Source organism: Furipterus horrens, unplaced genomic scaffold, assembly GCF_987537825.1.
Source record: "Furipterus horrens unplaced genomic scaffold, mFurHor1.1.pri manual_scaffold_1, whole genome shotgun sequence".
Lineage (NCBI taxonomy): Eukaryota > Metazoa > Chordata > Mammalia > Chiroptera > Furipteridae > Furipterus > Furipterus horrens.
The window spans coordinates 57,977,737-57,999,564 of record NW_028327171.1 but is presented as its reverse complement, the minus strand read 5'-3'; the positions used below and the strand labels follow the sequence as shown (position 1 = coordinate 57,999,564).

Below are 21,828 nucleotides of genomic sequence, written 5' to 3'. Positions count from 1 at the left end.
TCTAATATGGAAGGCCCTGTTTGTTGCTATGCCAGGGCTTCTCTCTGAGATGTTCTTTCTGTGCCACCAGCCTCCTCACCTCCTTCTATCCCTTGGCCCTCAGGGAAGCCTTCCCAACTCCTTCCCTTTCTCCTCATCCAAATACTTTCCTTTGGCAAATATAGCACTGGTCCCTTCCTTCAAATGAATTATCTTCAATTCTAATCAATCCATTAACTACTATAGTGTTGTATCTCCTTACAGTAAGGGTGAGTATAAAGTTCTCTCTCCCATTAGGCAACGAGGGCAGGATTTTTATCAGCACTTTTCATTTTAAATCCCAGTGCTCGCACTCCTAAAACTCCTTACGATATCAATCAGGTCAGGGAACTCTTCTGCTTGAAATCCTCTAATGCCTGAGACACACTTGGAGTAAAATCCAAACTCCTTATTAAGGGACTCCCTAGATGAACCGCTCCTATTTCTTTACTGACAGCCGCTTCTGTTCCTTCTCTCCCTTAGGATGCTCCTCTCTTTCTCAAACATGCCAAATTCATCCCTAAATTGGGGATTTTTGCATTTAGTTTTCTTTCCTCTTAGAACATTTCTCACCAGATCATCATACAAAGCTTTTTCCTTCTCATTGTTTAGTTCTCAACTTAAATTTTACTTATTTAAAAGCAACTAGTTGATATTTTCCCCTCTCCTCATGCATTTTCTCCATTAGTTCAATCTGAAATCTTTTTTAAAAAAATGTATGTTCTATCTCTGAGAAGTTGCCTGTAAACCCCCTGAGAGAAGGTTGGCTTGTTGATAGCTCTATCCTCTAATTTTAGAACAGAGTCAGATTATTGATCATCTGTAAATATTTGTTCATTTTAGAAGGAATTTATTATAAAAGTATAGTGTTTAAAAGACATCAATATGAGGTTTAAGCTTTCTTCTTAGTCTTACCTTTGTATATGTAATTATTACTCTGTGCACTCTACATATAAGCTATGAAGCTTCAGTGTAATAAAAATTTACATGGTATATAGAGTATACACAGTATACACTATGCTTATTAAGAACTTAAGACAGTTTTGTCCATTATAAAATTTTTACTTACCTTGGCTCTCAAATTCTGTGTTCAGAATACTGAGGGTGCTAAGTTATGAAATTTAAATCTGTAATCTTAATATCACAGTGAAATTTGTTTTTATGTAGAGTGTCTCAGGAACTGACTATCCCATGGATGAAAACTTCTTGCAAACATTAACCCAGAAAAGTTTCTGGAGAGTACTAAAAGGATGACATGCCTTTACCTCTATATCAGGGTTTCTGAACAGTGGCACTATAATATTTTGGGATAGATAACTCTTTTTTTTATTTTTAAGGATTCTGTTTTGGGCATTTTAAGGTATTTAGCAGTATTTCTGGTCAGCATCACCTTTCTTTTCAGTTGTGATGACCAAAAACATCTCCATACCTTGTCAAATATCCCTCAAAAGGGTACAACTGGCCCTAGTTTTACATACATAAGAGATGTCATTTGTTAGAATTTCCAAATATCATTTTTTACAGAGTGTTTTGTTTGTAAAAACATTGGCTCAAAATCATTATTATGGGCCCTCTTCTCAGTGCCATCTCTTTTTTCCATGAAAAATTTTAGATTTTTTAACAGAAATGGTAAGACCATTGGCTGACTTGATTCACATTCCACTACCCTTAGAATAGAAATGTATATGAAACCACTGATATTTAATAGAAAGCTTACTGAAGGACAAAAACCCAAATTTTAAGCTTTGTCAAAACAGTATTCTTGAGCTGAAATTTTAGTTTGTAGATAACTGGGGCAATTCTAAATGTATTGATGTTTCTATTTTTCTTCCCAGATACAAACTGTTTTACTTGTTCATATTTCAGGACCTTCAGAATATAAGATCCAACCTGGACCCCAGGATGCCCATCCTGGCCCCCAGGTTGACAACTCAGTCCCAGCACCTGGCTATTCAAGTGTTGGTCCAGTGGACTTTCCTATCCAACACCAGCCAGTGTATAATCAGCCAAGTGGACCTGAAGAGCCACCGTTGATGCTGACACCACCACCTCTATCAGACTGTCCACCAGGATTGGAATATTTAAGTCAGGTAATTTAAAATGCATAAGTCAGTCATAAAAATAAAACTATGCTTCCAATTAACTTATTAACAAATGACTAATTCCCAAAAGTCTAACTAGTAATTTGCTAACAAATTACTCCAATTTTTCTAGGTTAGGTTTACTTTTAAAGCAAACTACATATGACTGGGGAGGTTGTGTTTTCTATGATCTTGAATATAATCTGTGATCATAGTCAATAGCAAAAATTTGTTAAGCACCATTTCCCAGGCTTTGTTCCTAAGTATAATACAAGTATTAACTCATTTGATCCTTTCAAAAACTCTAGGATATATAGGTGCTGTACTCTTCATCAATTTACAGAAGAGGAGATTGAGGTCCAGAGGAATTACATAATTTGCTTAGCATCAAAATGCCAAGGGAGCGGGGATGGCTTTTTATTTGTGGAACCATGGTTCTGTATCCTGGACTCTTTAATCTTAACACTGAATAATTTCCTAGGAATTGGAAAGAAAGATCAAACTCAATTTACTGTTGAGTTTCAGTAAGTGGTACCAAAAAAGAAATTAATATTTTGTATGTAACATGATTCATTTTTATTATAATTAATAATATTATATTTTATAATTTTATATATTATATTTTATAATATTTTAAAATATTATATATTTTATATTTTATAGTTGTTATGCCAGTTCAATGCTGACAGTAATCCTCTATATAGGGTGCAATGCAAACAACTCAAGTGAGATTCAGCATTGCTGTGGAACAACTCAATAGACTTAAAATGAATTATGAAATAGCATGGCTGTGGAACAGCACGCCTCTTAGGTGAGGCACCCCAAGGGTGCAGCCCCTCTTTGGCTAGACAACTCTGCTCCTCCCCAGTCCACTTAGGTCCAGTGTGCTCATCTGCTCTTCTCTGTTCCACTCTACTTCAATCTGCTCCATTCTGGTCTAGTGAGATGTCTTTGGTGTTTCAGTTCCAGCCAGGGAAACTCAGTCTTCAAGGTTTGGTGGAAAGGGAAATTATGCCCTCTGAACCAGAGGGGAGCTGACTAATGTAGAAAGAATCCCTACCACTCGTCACTGATTGGTTTGTTCTCATGCAAATGAGGACTCTAAATTCTCACTGGTTGATTAATTCTAAAAGCCATCCTATCTTAATTGGTCAGAGTGGGGCTGTTCTGATTGGTCAGTAAAGATACTGAAGAGAATATAACTTCATAGCTCTGAATGGAGAGGGAAAGTCTCAATCCTATGGGCTGAAATGTAATTTCAGGAATTCCTTTATATAGGCTGGCTCAGATGACAAACGGTGCAGGCAGGCAGTTCAATGTGGGAGGCAGAAAGCTTAGTGCAAACTTTTCTCTGAAGTGTGGCTTGCATAAAAGACTCTTATTTAGAAACAGCTACTAGGCTCTTTTTAAAAATTAGAGCCTAGTTAACCACCAGGATCTCTTCTTAATAGTTATCTTCTTTTTCAGGGTCCTTATTGCCAAAGTACTTTCATGAACTTAATTAGATAAAATTACACTTCAGTTGTACTTAAATGGAAAGATCTTGATGGGCAGCAGAGTGAAGCTATCAGATAGCTCTAGACACATTCAGTCTCCTGGTTCCTGTGGCTGCAGCTGACAGTCCAGAGAAGGGCACATGGCCCAGGAAGAGGCATTAGAATCTTCCATTGAAAAATGGAAAAAATGAATCTTTCGTTTTTTCCAATGAAAAAAAATATAATCTTGGATTTTAATGTTCTACATGATAGTTTATCTCAGCAATGTGAGGTTTCATATATGGTATTAGGAATTTTATAGATAAGGTAGAAGTTCCAATGTGTTCAATCAATATATAAATAAACAAATATTCCTATAATAGCCAATCACTTTTCAATAAATTTTCTTTTTTGTACTCTCTTTACTAATTTAATTTCTCATAATTGTCTTGAGCAGTTATTTTATAAGAATCTTAGTATATTACCTATTCAAAAAGTACTCTAAGTAGATATTTAAAAATCAGGACTCACAAAACATATAGGGCAAGTTATTGCTTACTACAAATAGTGACATAAAATATACCTAACATTTTTTGATATTTATAGAGAAAGTTCCTTAAATGAATGAAAAGGTCTTCCTATTTCCTAAACATCTTCTAGAAGGAATAGTGTTTTCTCATTTTTATAGAGATTCCTGTGTAAGTCATTTTGTCTCCCTCAATAGTAAACACACTCAAGATCCTTTTTACATTATAAATTATTTAGCTTTAGTTTTACACTTAAAATTAATATAAGCTATTATTAAATATTGAGAATATTGACAAGTAGTGATATTTACATGCATTCTTAAAAATACAAAAATAATTCTTAATTTCCTCAGCTTAAAAATGGATGTGTATTTAATGCTTTTTTTACTATATTAGATAGATAAACTACTGATTCATCAGCAAATTGATATTCTGGAAGGTATGTATTTATTCTATCATCATTTTTCTATAAAGAGTAGACACTTATGCAGATAAGAGCACATCAACAACCACAAATATAACAACTTTCACTGATGGCATTGGTTAGGCCTCATTATTTACAAATGTCTCCCTTCCTGATAGTAAAATAATAAAGATTATCATTAGCTCATTTCTTGAATTTAGGAGTCAAACAGTAAAATGCTATTTCTTTAGGCTCTGTTCTCATAAAAGTGAACCTAATTTAGAAAAAGAAGGAACAAAACTTATGTTTGTTACACCTTCTCTCTAGAATCACTTTAGTGATTCTATTACTTTACCTGCCTTGTATCACTTTAACTGTTTTTTTCCCAATTTGTGATAACCTTGAGACTGGCACAGAGCCATATGCAATAGTTCATGTTACCTGAGTACCACCTATTAATAGTTACCTTTGTATATTTCCAAAGCAAGTGAACTTTTTAAAGTTGGATGGCTATGTGTTGGAAAACCATATATTTACCCACAGGTTCTCTTTGAAGTTGAAATGAACCCTATAAAACCTTTGTTCCATGGACTGTTCATTACAAGCTAGATGAAGCAATGCTACAATGTTGGACTGAGCTGACCATTAGGCCCAGTAGCCTAACTTTTATTTCTGATCATTCTATATAACACCTTTGACTCTACAAGATATTTCCAGTACTCCCCAACAGCCACTAAATGTTTCAGAACCCGTGAGAGAGGAAGAGAACCTAGTTAGTTTCATTAACAATAGTGTTGCCTTGGGAGATCCAAGATGGCAGAGGAGTAAGTAGAAGCTACACTAACCTCCTCCCAGGACCAAACTGGAATTACAACTAAATTGTGGAGAAAGCATCTTGAATAACCAACTGAACAAGAGCTGTAGAAGAGCCTTATAACCAAGGAAAACAGAAGAAACCACTTCAACACAACAAGACTGGAGCCATCTTTCTCAGTCAGAGCACTCCTCTCCAAATGGCATCAGAATGAGGGAAGCAATAGCCACGCCCACAGAAATTATTTTGCTCCACCTCATACCTGTCAGAATGACTATTATCAACAAATCAACAAACAACAAGAGCTGGTGAGGATGTGGAGAAAGGGGAACCCTTGTGCACTGTTGGTGGGAATGTAGACTGGTACAGCCACTGTTGAAAACAGTATGAAGGTACCTCAAAGAATTTCAAATGGATCTTCCTTTTGAACCAGTGATCCCACTTCTAGGAATATGTCTGAAGGAACCCAAAACACTAATTCAAAAGCACATATGCACCTCTATATTCATTGCAGCATTATTTACAATCACCAAGATATAGGAGAAGCCCATGTGTCCATCAATAAATGAGTAGATAACACAACTATGGGACATTTACACAATGGAATACTATTTGGCCATAAAAAAGAAGAAAAGTTTACCCTTTGCAGCAGTATGGATGGACCTGTAGAACATTATGCTAAGTGAAATAAACCAGTCAGAGAAAGACAAATACCATATGATTTCGCTCATATGTGAATCTAATGAACAAACTAAATTAATATGGAAAATGAATAATAGCTAGTAAAGGAGAGGGTAGGGAGGGGAAGGACTGAGCAAAAAGGAAAAAGAATTCATGAACATGGACAACAGTGTGATGATTGCTAAGGGGAGGGGGTATATGGGGGCTAAATGGCAATGGAAAAAAATACAGTAAAGATCAAATAAAAAACAACAACAACAACAAAATGATAATGTTGCCTTGCCAGGTGGCTCAATTGCTTAGAGCATCGTCCTGCACAACAAAAGGCTGTGGGTTAGATACCTGGCTGAGGCACGTACCAAGAATGTGGGTTTAATCCCTGGTCAGCAATCAACCAATGTCTCTCTCTCTCTCTCTCTCTCTCTCTCTCTCTCTCTCTCTTATAAAATTAGTAAACATATCATCAGGTGAAGATTTTCTTTTTAAGCTTCTTTCTTCTAGATATAGGAAGTTTTGAGAAAACTGCTAGGTTTTAGAATATACCTGTTGAATACATCTTTATCTCTCTAGAAAGTTCCTTTGTATTTATAGATTTAAAACATAAATTGTACTAGCAGAGTAATACATTTGATTAAAATATACAATTATTTGCAATGGCCCAGTTCAAGATGGTGATGCACCAGGCTCCTAAACTCATTTCCTCCTGTGGACACACTGAATCTGCACCTACATACATAACAATTTCCTGTGAATGAAATCCAGAAACTAGCTATGTGACGCTTACATACTGGACAAATGAGAGGAAATTCGTACTGAAACAGATAGAAGAGGCTTTAACACTACATCATCATGAACTCCACTCCTGGCACAATGATACACAAACAGGATGGAACTCAGAACTCCCAGCTTCTCCCTGAAGAGCAAAGGATTTGAACATCACATCTGGTGCCCCAACTGTTAAGATTTCTCCGTGCATGATGTGCTGCCTAAGCACCCAGCTTTGAAAACCAAGATGGCTTGTGTCCATGTCCCACAAGGCTATAGCAAACTGAGAGACAGTTAATAAAGGTCTCGACTCAGCATGGCTAAATTCCCAGGGTCCAGCACAAAGGCAACAGGTTGATACAAGCCAGTATTTCTGTGAAAGTAGCATATTTGCTTTAAAAGAACATATTTTTAAATTTGGGTGCAGGGTTCTAATTTAACATGTATCTAAGGGCCAATTGCAATACTCTCCAGAGACCAGAGAGGTCAATGGAAGCCAACTTCATGCTCTCCCTGTTCCACCACAGGTCACTGATATCTCTGAAAAGGAGCTTTTGTGCATGTCTGGCATCCCGAGCTTGACTGCCATCTAGGAGACACATCCATTGATAGCCTGCCTCCAGTAGTCAACAGGGCTTGTGTTCATGGATTCAAAGGGAAGGTAGCAAGAGCCCAGAGCATCATTCTAATGTGTCAAGGTTACAAGTTCCATCTCTGGTTAGGGCTCATATTGATACAAGAAACAACCAGTGAATGCATAAATAAGTATAACAACAAATCTCTTTCCCTCTTTTTATCTCTCTCTCTAGACTGAATTTTTTTAAAAGCTGGGGGGTGGGTAGCACACACAAAATAACTGTTCTTACTGCCCACCTCCCCTCCATCCCAGGGATCAGTACAAAAGGAAAAAAAAAGAAATTCCCATCTCCCAGTCTTCCCCTAAAAGAAATATGTTTGCATATTTTAAAAATTGTTACCTGAATATCTGTCTTCCATTTAGCTTGAATCTAGGTATTGCCTGAGATCCTACCATCTGGGAGACTAAAAGGTCTTAGCACACTTTAAACAACTGGGAGCCACTAAGGATAAGAAGACTTGCTGGATAATCACAAAGGTTTGAGAGACAACTTAGAGCATGATTGTTTTATCTAATTCACAGACACCAACACTGGGAGTCAAGGAAAATGATACACAAATGATTATATTCCAAACAAACAAAAAAGGTAAAAACTCAGAAAAGACCTTACCAAAACAGAGATAAGAGATTTACCTGATAAAGTATTCAAAATAGGGGTCATAAAGATACTCAGTGAGGTCGGGAGAACTATGGATGAATAAAGTGGAAATTTTAACAAGGGAGGGAAAGTATAAGAAAGTACCAAACACAAATAGGAAGCTGAAGAATACAGGAACTGAACTGAACTTTTCAATAGAGGGATTCAACATCAGAAAAAATAAAGCAGAAAATCAAATCGGCAAATTTTAGGGCTGGCAGTGAAATTTATCCAACTACAGGAGCCAAAAGAAAAAAGACTGAAAAAGCATGACAACAACATAGCATGGAATAACATCAAGTGGATTGTTGGTTAGCAAACTGGCTCCTTACTCAGAGGACAAGAAGAGGCTGAAGAGGCAGGTGACAACATATTGGTAGGTGGCAGGTTCAGTAAGCAAGAGAACTTACTTGTGAGACTTGCTTGGGTCCCGCAAGATGAGTAGATTTCCTCATTTGCTGCCAGAATATTGAAAGTTTATATAGAGACCTTAATTCAGTTAAGTTATGTATACCATCCAAACGGTCTTAACAGTACCTTATTCTCTCAAGTTACATCTTTGAAACAGCTCCCACTGCGGGAGTTGTAGGCAGAGTTTACATTCAAAGGACAAAGGAAGGATGAGGAACTCTAATTGCCTGGGTCCAACTTGTGGGTCAGCCAGCAGTCTGCATTTTTATTACTATGACCAGCAGACCAATATTCATATTATGGGGCTCTGAGAAAGAGAAGAGAGAGAAAAAGAGGCAGAAAACTTATCTGAAGAATAATGGTTAAAATCTTCCATAACCAAAAGAAAGACAGACATCTAGGTCTAAGATTCAGAGAGTTCTGATAAGATGAATTCAAAGACTCACACCAGGACACATTATAATTAAATTGACAAAAATCAAAGATGAAAGAATCTCAAAAGCAGCAAGTGAAAAACAATTTGTTACATATAAGGGTGCTCCCATATAACTATGAACATATTTTCAGCAGAAACATTGCAGCCTAGAAAGGAGTGGGCTGATATATTTAGAATTATGAAAGAAAGAAAAAAGCCAACAAGAATACTTCACAGGGCAAAGCTGTCTTTCATAAAGGGGAAAGCAGAAAGAGAGAGAGAGAAACATCACTGTGTGGTTGCCTTTCACTCGCACCCTCAGCTGGGGACCTGATGTGCAACCTAGTCATGTGCCCTGACTGGGAATCAAACCAGTGACACTTGGTTCACAGGCCGACGTTCAATCCACTGAGCCACAGCAGCCAGGGCTTACCACTAGACTAGTCTTAACAAGAAATGAAAGGACTCTAATTAGTAACAGGAAAACACAATAATATCAATCTAACTGGCGAATGTAAATATATAGTTAAATTGGGAATAATCTAAAGTTGTAATGGTGGGAAGTTAATCAACTATAATTGTAGTATAAAGGTTAAAACAAAAAAATTAGTAAAAAATAATTACAACCACAATAATTTGTTAATGGATACACAAAGTTAAAGATGTGCATTGTGATATCAAAAACATAAAACATGATTTGGGGTAGAAAAAAATGTAGATCTTTAGAATGTATTCAAACTTGTTGTTTTCAACTTAAAATAGAATGCTATAAATATAATGCATTTTATGTAAGCTTCATGGTGACCACAAAGCACAAAAACATACAGTAGATGCACAAAAGATAAAGAGAAAGGAATGTAGGTATGCCACTGCAGACGATTACCAAAGCACAGAGGAAAAGACAAAGAGAAAAACAAAGGAACAAAAGAATTACAAAACAGCCATGAAACATTTAACAAAATGTCAATAGTAAGTCCATACCTATCAATAATTACTTTAAATAATAGACAAAATTCTGCCCCAAAATAAATCTAGAGTGGTTAGGTGGACAAAAAAACAACAAAACAAAACAAGATCTAATTATGTGCTGCTCGGAGTGACTCACTTCAGCTTTAACAACACCTCCAACTAAAAGGAGAGTTATGAAAAAAGATATTCTAAGTAAATGGAAACCAAAGAAAGCTGGGGTAGCTATAATTATATAAGACAAAATAGAATTAAAAAAAAGACTTACTAAGAAACAAAAAAGGCCATTATATAATGATGAAAGAGCCAACCAAACAAGAAGAAATAATATTTATAAATACTTGTGCACTCAACATGGGAGCTCCTAAATATATAAAACAAATATTGAGAGATCAAAATGATGAAATAGATAAAAATTCAATAATAGTAGGGGACTTCAATATCCTATTTTCATCAATAGATAGATCCTCCTGAAAGAAAATCAGTAAGGAAATGTTGGACTTAAATGATACTTCAGATCAAATGAACTTAAAAGACAATCTTGAGAAGAACAAACAAAGCTTGAGGCATCACACTTCCTGATTTCAAGCTATGTTACAAAGCTATAGTAATTCGAACAGTATAGTATTGGCATAAAAAACAGACACACATATTAATAGAACAGAATAGGGAGACCAGAAATAACCCATACATATAAGGTCATTTGATTTATGACAAAGAGCAAGAACATACAATGGGAAGAATAAGCTTTTCAATAAATGGTGTTAGGAAAACTTGATTACTGCTTACAAAAGAATGAAACTGGATCTTTACACCATATAGAAAAATCAACTCAAAATACATTAAAGAGTTGAATGTACAACCTGAAACCGTAAAACTCCTAGAAGAAATCATAGGGGCTAAGTTCCTTAACATTGGTCTAAGCAATGATTTTCTTTTTTTTTTTTTTGTTACATTACAAAAGCACAGGTAACCAAAACTAAATGTATGTCTATAGCACAGGAAAAGATGAACAAAATGAAAAAGCAACCTATGAAATGGGAGAAAATATTTGCAAGTGATATATCTGGTAAGAGGTTAATACGCAAATTACATAAAGAACTGATACAATTCAGTAGGATAACAACAAGTTATTTTAAAAGGTCAGAGGATCTGAATGGATTTTTTTCTAAAGAAGACAGACAGATGGCCAACAGGTACATAAATGTGCTCAACATCATTAATCATCAGGGGAATGTTGGTTGGAATATAAATTGGCACAGCCACTATGGAAAACAGTATGAAGACTTCTCACAATATTAAGAATAGACTACCCATGATTCAGCAATCCAGTTATTAGTATCTAACCAGAGTAAAAAAAAAAATCACTATCTTAATAAGATATCTGCACCCCCATGGTCAATGCAGCATGTTTACAATAACTAAGACATAGAAATGCAACTTAAGTGTTTATGAATAGATGAATTAATGGATGGATAGGTAGATAGATAGTTAGGTAGGTAGACAGATAGAGTAATACTATTCAGCCATAAAAATTAAGAAAATCTTACCATTTGCAACAGCATGGATATATGTATGGACCTTTAGGGCATTATGCTTAGTGAAATAAGACAGAGATAGAAGGCAAATATTGTATGATATCACTTATATAAGAGTGAATTTAAAAATATCAAACTCACAGATACAAAGAACAGATCGGTGGTTGCCGGAGATGAGGGTGGGGGTGGGGTACTGTGTTACTAGAATGAGTACTTTACCAAAGAGATTGAAACTTTTAAAAAAGAACCAAATAGACATTCAGGAGATAAAGAACTCACTAAAAGAGGGGAACAGGAAACTGGCTGGAAGTGGGAAAAGGTATAGGCTAGATAACAGGTGATAAAAAGACTACATTAAAATAATTATAAAATATATAAGGAATTGTAGAGGAAAAAAAGAAGTAAAGAATAAACTACCCAGCATAAGAAATAGAGCTGACCATATGGAGGAAAGAATTAGAGATATTGAAAATAGAAATCTAGAAACAATGCAGAGAGAAAAAGAGACACTTGAGCATTAAAAAAAATTAAAGAACTCTATGAGAACTATCTGATTTCATCAGAAAGAGCAATATAAGAAGAAAAAATTGAGAAAAAAATGAAACACCTATTACAAACAGAAAGTTGATGAGAACTCCCCAAACCTATGGAAAGAGTTAGATTCTCAAATCCAAGGAGCAAACAGAACACAATTACTTCAATCCAAAAAAGTCTTCTACAAGGCACATACTATTAAGACTGTCAAAAATTAATGACAAAGAAAGAATTCTTAGGGTACTCAGGGAAAAGAAGAAAGTAACCCGTAAGGCTCATTAAATTATCATCAGACTTCTCAACAGAAACCCTACAAACTAGAAGAGTAGAAACAAGTATTTAAACTACTGAAAGAGAGAAATTACCATCCAAGAATAACATATCCAGCAATGTTATTCTTAAGATATGGAAGAGAAATAGATTCTTCCATACATACAGAAGCTGAGAAAATTTACTACCAGAAGGCCTCTATTGCAGGAAATACTCAAAGGGATTATTCTACTTGAAACAGGAACAAAAGGCAAAAAAACAACAACAACAACAACAACAAAAAACCTATGAGTAAGATTACCAACAAAGTCAGTATAAATAGGGATCATTTGAAATGATAAAAATACAAAAGGGGATTTGCAAAAAGAGGTAGAGATTAGATAAATTCAAAAGATAAAGGACTACTGTATATATGAAACTTTATTTTACATAAACCTAATGGTAACCACACAAAACCCCAAAGCTGAGACACAGAACACACACACACACACACACACACACACACACACACACACATACAGGAAACAGAGGAAAAAAGTATGGAATACCACCAAACAAAAACAATGGATGGAAGCACAAAGGAAAGTAACCAAATGAAGGAAAGAGCTACCAGGAAACAAAAGATAAAATGGCTATAGAAAATCTTCATATATCTATAATTTCCCTAATTGTAAATGGACTGAATTCAGCAATAAAAAGGCACAGAGCAGCAGATTGGATAAAAACACAAAACTTAATCATATGTCGCTTTCAGGAGACATATCAAATCTGCAAGGCCAAATATAGACTCAAAGAGAACGGTGGAAAATGATTATCCAAGCAAATGGCATAAACAGGAAAGTACATGTAGCCATACTGATATCTGATAAAATAGATTTCAAGACACCAAAGGTAATGAGAGACAAACATGGACATTTTATGATAAAATGGACACTACATCAATAACACATAACACCTGTCAATATATATGCACCCAATCAAGGAGCACCAAAATACAAAAAGAACTAATAAAACTAAAGGGAAAAACTGATAAAAACACAATCATAGTATGAAACCTTAACACTCCATAACAACTCTAAGTAGATCATCCAAACAGGAAATCAATAAAGAAATATCAGCCTTAAATGACATATAAGACCAAAAGGACATAATTGACACTTACAGAGCCTTTCACCCTAAAACATCAGATTATACATTCTTCTCAGGTGCACATAGAAGATTCTCAAGGATAGATCATATGGTGGGTCACAAAACTAGCCTTAACAAATTTAAGAAGATTGTAATCTTACCAAGCATATTCATCAACCACATTGCTTTGAAATTAGAAATCAACTGCAAAAAGGAAGTTAAAAACTCCATAAATATGTAGAGACTAAATAACATAATACTAAAAAAAAAATGACTGAGTCAAAGAAGAAATAAAAAGTAAGTTTAAAAGATACCTAGAGACAAATGAGTATGACAATACAACATACCACAACTTCTGGGATGCAGGGAATGCAGTGATAAAAGGGAAGTTCATATCATTACAGGCCTATCTCAAGAAACAAACAAACAAAGTCCCAAGTAAACAACATTATGTCTTAAAAAAAAATAACTAGAAAAAGGACAAAAGCAACCCAAACTCAGTAGAACAAAAATAATAAATATTAGAGTAGAATTGAATAAAATAGAGAACAAAAAGACAATATAAAAATTTAATACAACAAAGAACTAGGTGTTTTTTTTTTTAAGATTAATAAAATTGACAAAGCCCTAGCTAGACTTACTAAGAAAAAAAGAGAGAAAAAACTCATATAAACAAAATCATAAGTGAAATACGAGAAGTTACCTCAGCCATCACGTATATACCAAGAATCACACTAGAACACTATGAAAGGCTATATGTCACAAAATTCAATAACTTAGAAGACATATTTAAGTTGCTAGAAATATTTAACCTTCCTAGACTGAATCATAAAGAACTAGAAAATCTAAGTAGACCAATCAACAGTGAAGAAATTGAAACAACCATCAAAAATCTCCAAAACAAACCCCATCTAGGGCCAGATGGCTTCACCAATGAATTCAACCAAATAATTGCATAAGATTTGATAACCTATCTTTCTCAAAGTCTTTTAAAAAACTGAAGAAGAGGCAATGTTTTCTAAAACATTTCATGAGGCCAACATAACCCTGATACCAAAATCAGGCAAGGATAACACTAGAAAAGAAAACTACGGACCAATATCTCCGATGAATACAGATTTTAAAAGTCCTAAACAAAGTATTAGCAAATTAAATACAACAATACATTAAAAAAATAATACAAGGTCTGTCCAGAGGTATCCAGACTTGTAATAAGAAAAATAGAGACACGTACTGAAGAAGATACAAGATACAAAAAGCATTGTACATAGGACAATTATACCTCAGTCCCTTTCAAAGTAGTCGCCTTGGGACCTCACAAAGTTCTCACAATTGCCATCGGCTACCCCATCATATTTTCCTGAATCTCATTGATGATCTGAAATCTCTTCCCCTTCAAAGGTGACTTTAGTTTGGAAAAGCCAGAAGTTGCAGGGTGCCAAACCTGGGATGTAGCAGGGCTGAGTCACCTGAGTGATTTGATGTTTCACCAGAAAGTCTCCATGAGACATGATGCATGAGTGAGCGCATTGTTGTAATGAAGCTGCCAATCACCAGTTGTCCATAGCTGTGGCCTTCTGAATCACCCAAATAGTTTCTGTAGAGGAATGTTCAAGCTTAATGCAAAATATGATGCAGGTTCATTTTGCTGTACTCAGTCATTTTGAATGCAATGGCCACACAGCATATATGCTCACTCAGTGGTGTCTACCACCCCCACTGACTAGTACAGTGAAGCCATCATTGTTCCCACCTGTGCGTTGCAGTCCTTTCCTTGGCTGCCAGTTTACTTGATGTTATACAAACTCTTCTTATAATATTAACAATGGCTGGACTGTTTCCAGACAGACCTCCACCAAGTAGGGTTCATTCCAGGAGCACAAGGAAGGTTCAACATATACAAATTTATCAATGTAATACACCACATTAACAAAACAAAGGATGAAAACCATATGATCTTACCAATAGATGCAGAAAGAGCATTTGATAAGATACAATATCCATGTGGGATTAAAACACTCAGTAAAATAGGTATAGAAGGAAAGTACCTCAACATAATAAAGGCCATATATGACAAACACTCAGCATATCATACACAATGGTGAAACACTAAAAGACTTTCTTCAAAGATCAGGAACAAGACAAAGATATCCACTCATCACTGTTATTCAACATATTACTGGAAGCCCCAGCCAGAGTAATCAGGCAAGAGGGAGAAATAAAATCCAATTTGGGAATGAAGAAGTAAAAGTGTCACTTTGTCCCCATTTACAAAAATTAATTATAAATGGATCAAAGGCCTAAATATAAGATCTGAAAAAAAATTACATAGAAAACATAGGTACTAAACTTATGGATCTTGCTTTTAGAGATTCTATGGTTTGACCCCAAAGGCAAGGAAAGTAAAAGCAAAAATATATGATTGGGACTATATCAAACTAAAAATTTTCTGCACAGGAAAAGAAAACATCAATACAACAAAAAGACAATCAGTCAAATGGGAGAATATATTTGCAAACAACAGCTCTGACCAGGGGCTAATATTCAAAATATATAAAGAAGTCAAACAACTGCATGCGCGCACACACACACACACACACACACACACACACACACAATTCAATTTAAAAATTGACAGAGGACCTGAACAGACACTTCTTCCAAGAAGACATACAAAGGGCCAAGAGATATATGAAAAGATGCTCAACTTCACTAGATAGGGAATAAGTGTTGGAGAGGTTGTGGAGAAAAAGGAACCCTCATTCTCTGCTGGTGAGAATGTAAACTGGTACAGCTACTATGAAAAACAGTATGCTGGTTTTTCAAAAGATTAAGAATAGAGTTACCACGTGACCCAGCAACCCTCTTCTGGCTACCTACCTGAAAAATTTGAAAACATTTATTCTCAAAGAAATATGTACCCCTGTGTTTATTGCAGCATTATTCACAGTAGCCAAAACATGGAGACAACCAAAATGTCCTTTGATAGATGATTAGATAAAGAATATGTGCTACATATATACAATTCAATATTATTCAGCCATAAGAAAAGATAATATATTGCTATTTTCAATAACACTGATGGGCCTCGAGTATCATGCAAAGCAAAATAAGCCAGTCAGAAAAAGTTAAGAACCATACAATTTCACTCAGATGTGGGATATAAAAAAAGAAAAAAGAAAAAGAAAACTCCTACACATACACAACAGTATGGCAGCTATCAAGGAAGAGTGGTGGAGGGTGTAGTAAAGGGTAAAGGGGCTAAAATATATGGTGACAGAAGATTATTTAAATTTGGGTGGTGGGCATGCAATGCAATATGGTCATGTATTATAGAATTGTACACATGAAACATATAATCTTATTAACCAAACTTACACCAACAAATTAAAAAGAAAAAATAAATATTGTGAAAAAATTTAATAGACCATAAAGATATACCCGTAGAATTGTCTGTTGTGTTTTTATTTTTCATTTCTTAACTAACAAGAAATTTTTAGATTGTGTAAGTCCACTGATCTCATTTTATAAGTAAACAAGTAGGTTTTTGAGATTCAGCTACTTAATGAAACACTAAGGTAATAAATCCCACTTCATAAATCAGTTTAAATTTTTTTATGAAATATTTGACTGGAATATATTGAGGTGAAGGGTGGTTCTTATAAAGGCAGAGTCCAGGGCCTGTGTGAGTCAGAGCAAAGACACTTAGGTGAGTTCATGGTGCTGGAATTTATCCAGGACATCTCTATCTGAATCAAAGTTTATCCACACACATATTAGAGAATAGTTTTGTCTTCATATATTTCTTTCAATTACTTTTTATTTGGGTGGTTTGTGACATCTCATGACACAAGTTAACGAGGGCTCTGGACAAGTGGGAACGTGAGTTGCTCCTCCCTGGCTCTGAGCAAGGAGCAGTTTCCGATGTGTGGTTCAGTCTGAGAAGACTTTGGTAAGGTACCACGTGGGTGTCAGTAGTGAGCATATCTCTTCCCCAGTGAAGAGAGTAACCTCCACTAAGGAATAGAGTGGTATATCAGGGGGTGAGATATTCTGTGAGTTGCAGCCTTGGTCGCCAGGCATCTTTCCCCCTGTTTAATACCTCCTCCCACTTCTGAACAGCTACTGCTGCATTAAACGAGGGCACCCTGGGCCCAGTGTGATGTTCTAACCCACCTTCCACTTTCACTCTCTCCCTTTTTACATGTATGCATGGAGAGCGAACGCCTTCCTTCCCTTCCCTACACAGGGCAAAAAAAAAGCCATGGGTATATTATGAAACAAAATCTCAAGCCAATTTATTTCACACACTGTGTTTCATAGACCAAAAACACAGCAATCATCCTCTCTCCACCTCCCCGCCAAATGAATATCTGCAAACAGCGCCAAGCAAGTGGACATGTTCTGCATACACCTAGCATGGCCATGACCATCTGCAGTGTGACCCATCGCTCAGCAGTAAAGTTCTCCTTTTTGACACAAGTCCATGGAATTAGGAAGATAGGGATTTTCTTTTCCATGTCTCACAGAGGAACTCCCAATTTTATACATCTTCATACCCTCCCCCACTTCTTTTCTTTTCTTTTTTCCTCTGTCTAGATAATCTCTAAACACCTTTTCTTTTCATTCTCCCTGTGTGACATTAAGTGTCATCTAAAGTATTAAGATAATTTTGGCAAATATTTGATTTTAAGTATTTAGATTCATTATATTTTTAAACATAATGGTGATTAAGATTCCCTCTTCTTTGTTTTCAGTCATAATAAACATTGAAACAAATAACAGGTATGAAATTAAGAACAGCCTTGGACAGAATATTTACTTTGCAGTGTAAGACACTGATTGCTGTACCCGAAATTGCTGTGGGTCTGATAGGCCTTTTACCATGAGAATTCTTGATCTTAGGGGTCGAGAGGTCATAACTCTGGAGAGACCACTAAGGTGTAGCAGCTGTTGTTGCCCGTGCTGCCTTCAGGAGGTAGGTGAACAATTACCTGGGCAATTTGTAAAGTAGTTCAACAGAATTTTCACCCTTACATTGAACCTATTTATATAATCAAATGAGATTTTCTAGACATTGGTCCATGAGCTGTTGTTTTATGCTTGAGAACAATTTGGACAGGAAGGATGGCTCATGAAAAACAGTGGCCAGTTCAACCTGTGTCCATGAGAGCTTGGTATCCTGGGATTGAGCATCTGCTCAGAGACCAGGCTTCCTGATCTTTTAGGAGAGCTGAGAAGATAAGGCACTTTTCAAGTCCCTTACAGGAAATGACTGGCCGAGGCCGGGCCTGAGCCAGAGGAGGACACTACAGACAATATTCTGGAGTACAATCCCAGGAGCAAGTGTACAGAAGAATGAGGAAAAGAACATATATTCATCTCACAATTTTAGCCAACTTGTTATGGAATAAACCTAGAAGAGACTGCCTCTGAGAAATCTCAACTCCTATGTTTTTAAGTTCCCTATTTTAAAAAATTAATGTATTTGATCCTCTGTAATAGAGGTATGCTAGGTGTGGGTTTTCTTCAGGGCTAGAAAGACCAGGTGTCTATTTTATATTACTTGTCAGCGCACTGATATTCAATGTGGATCTCAGCAGAGACACCAGGGCACAGAGAGTTGATAGGAAAGTCAGCCTTTGCCTGCATCCCACTGGCCTGAGACCAGTCCTGGCTGGTCAGTCATTCCAAGCAAGTAACTCTGAGACCATGACACAGACAGGCACAGGTACATAGACATTTGAAGTCTAATACTGTATTTATTTTAAACAGATAACTGACGTTATTCCTGATGGATTATTTTTTTTCTTATGTCATTTAGGTTAGCTGTCCATAGGAATATCTGATGAAAAACTGAGAGTTTGATTGAAATATACTCTAAATGTAAAGAGCACATTAACACATAATACACTATTGATCTTAGGAAACAGTCTAGGAAGATGTCATTTACAAATGACCGTACTGTTCAGTCTAGATCACCCAGCTAATAGTAAAGATCCTGGCCCCATTTTCCTTATAGAACTATTACCACTCATATTGGAAAATTGCACCAGTGATGAGAGCTCTGTTCACACACCTAAATCATTATTTTTAGAGAAGTTTGAGAAGAGTTCCTCCATAACATAGACATGTTTCATCAGTATGGAAATTTAAAAATGTACATGGTCAACAGAGCAGTGTGTAAGAGTGGGGTCCATGTGTGCAGCCTGCCTGAGTTTGTGTCTCATCTCTTCCACTTTGTAGCTGGGGAATCTGATACAAGTTAATGAACCTCTCTGTTCTTCAGTTATTTCCTCTAAAAATAGGAATAATAGTACAAACCTGGTGTTTGTTGTCAAATATTGCAAGAACAGCATCTTATACTTAGAAGTTGGCAAAGGAGCTGAGTAGATATTTTTCCAAATAAGACATAAAAATGGCCCGCAGATATTGGGAAAACTGTTCAATATAACTAATTATTAGGGAAATTAAAATCAAAACCACAATAAGATATCGCATTACACCTGTTAGAAATGCTGTTATCAAAAAAGATATAATTTGTTAAGTGTGTAAATAAGAGGGAACCTTTGTACACTGTTGGTGGGAATATACGTAAATTGTTACAGTCACTGTGGAAAAGAGTATAAAGGTTCATTGATCCAGCTGGGTATGTATGCAAAGGAAATGTGATCAGGTTTTCAAAGAGATAGCTACCCTCCCATATTAACTGAAGCATTATTCACAATAACCAAAATATAGGAACAACCTAAGCATTTGTTGATGGATGAGTGAATAAGAAAATGTTCTATAAATATAGGTATATACAATGGGATATTATTCAACCAAATATAAGAAGAAAACCCTGCCATTGAGACAACATGGATACACTTAGAGAGCATTATGCTAAGTGAAATAAGTCAGACAGTAACAGGCAAGTGCAATATGGTATCACTCACATATTGAATCTTAAAAAAAAAAACCTAATCAATAGAAATAGAGATTTGAATAGTGGTTGCCAGAGACTGGGGAAGGGAAGATGGGAAAATGTTGGTCAAACTATACAAACTTTTATTTATAAGATGAGTAAGTCTGATGATCAAATGTACAGCATGGTGACTATACTGTATATTTGAAATTTGCTAAGAGAGATATCAAGCATCACCATATGAGGTGACAGATATGTTAACTAACTTGATTGTGGTAATCATTTCACATTGTATATGTATTCCAAATCATCACATTAACATTTTAAATGTATTATAATTATACTTGTCAATTATACCTCAATAAAGCTGGAAAGGAAAAATATTGTTCATTGCAGAAAAAAAGTACTCTGTAAATAAGAGCTCTTATTAGATATTATTATGATAACAATAATGATGATGATGATGATATGCATTACAAATATTCTTTTGCTTTTGTAGATAGAAATCTGCTCTCCTCCTGGCACACCAATAGGTTATGTTATTCAGACTAGGCATCCATACCTGCCTAGGTTTACAATTCAAAATGAGAATAAAAAGGATATACTCAAAATTATTGGCCCATTTCTTGCATGTAAATGTTGTGGAGATGTTGATTTTGAGGTAAGAGACATAATCACTTTAATATGATTTGATTTATAAATATAAGGAGAATATAATTTTTAAGATGTTACAAATATATTAAATAAATATGTATCCTAATATCTCAAGAGGGAGACAGTGTGTTCATTATGTAACTTTTGTCATAAAGGTAGTTATTAGTCTCATTGAGCTTCAATGTTGATTATGCTAATAGAAAAAAGTGAGGTAAAGCCTTGCAGTCAAGTAAATATAAGCAAAATAACTAACATTTAAACATGCTGGTTTCTATGTGGAGGCACTATATATTATCCATTTTAAATACAACATTAACTTTGCCATCTATGTCTGACTGCCAAAGCTTGTGCAGCATTTCTTAATCTTAAACGCAGGCTGTCAGTACCCTCAGCCCTCTTCAGAAGGTCTGACATCTTTGAGTCTCCACACAAAAGTCCAATGATGCGGAGAGAGTTTTCAGGAAGACAGTGTAAGATGTATCACCCAGTTATGCTTCTCTCCGGTCTCTGCTTTATCTTTGTATTAAATTTGATTATTAGAAACCAAAATATATCTATGTGCTTACTGTATGAAGTAATTTCATTATGGCAGTTTTCCAATAGATGGTCTAGCCATAAACCCAAATTATTTAGTTGCAAATATTTAAAAACCAGGGGATTTCATAACATAATCTAGATATTATGATTCTCTTGGAAAATTATAAAATCTTTTAAACTGGGCCCACGTTTCCACAGAAAGGGCAAAAAATTGCTACAGCTGAGCAGGGATGCTGTTCCATAATAAGATGTGAGAATTCTGCCCCTTTCCCAACTTCCTCAGTTTCCCACTATCCCCTTTATTTTTTATCTTATCTTCCTGATTTCCCTGGTTGTATGATTTTCAATTCTGTTATAACCTGGTTATGTAAAGATGAATTATTTCCTTCATGGACTTAATAGACTAATGACAGAGATGGACGATTCTAAG

General features: G+C 35.6%; 1 protein-coding gene across 1 annotated transcript in view; it reads left to right on the top strand.

Annotated features, from left to right (window-relative positions):
• The window catches only part of LOC150021163 (phospholipid scramblase 2-like), a 39,187-nt gene that overhangs the window by 4,613 nt on the left and 12,746 nt on the right, over positions 1-21,828 (top strand). The window contains 4 exon segments of the mRNA XM_090286323.1: positions 1,885-2,108; positions 4,498-4,540; positions 18,130-18,278; positions 20,707-20,868. Coding sequence (XP_090142449.1) covers positions 1,885-2,108; positions 4,498-4,540; positions 18,130-18,278; positions 20,707-20,868 — 578 coding nt within the window.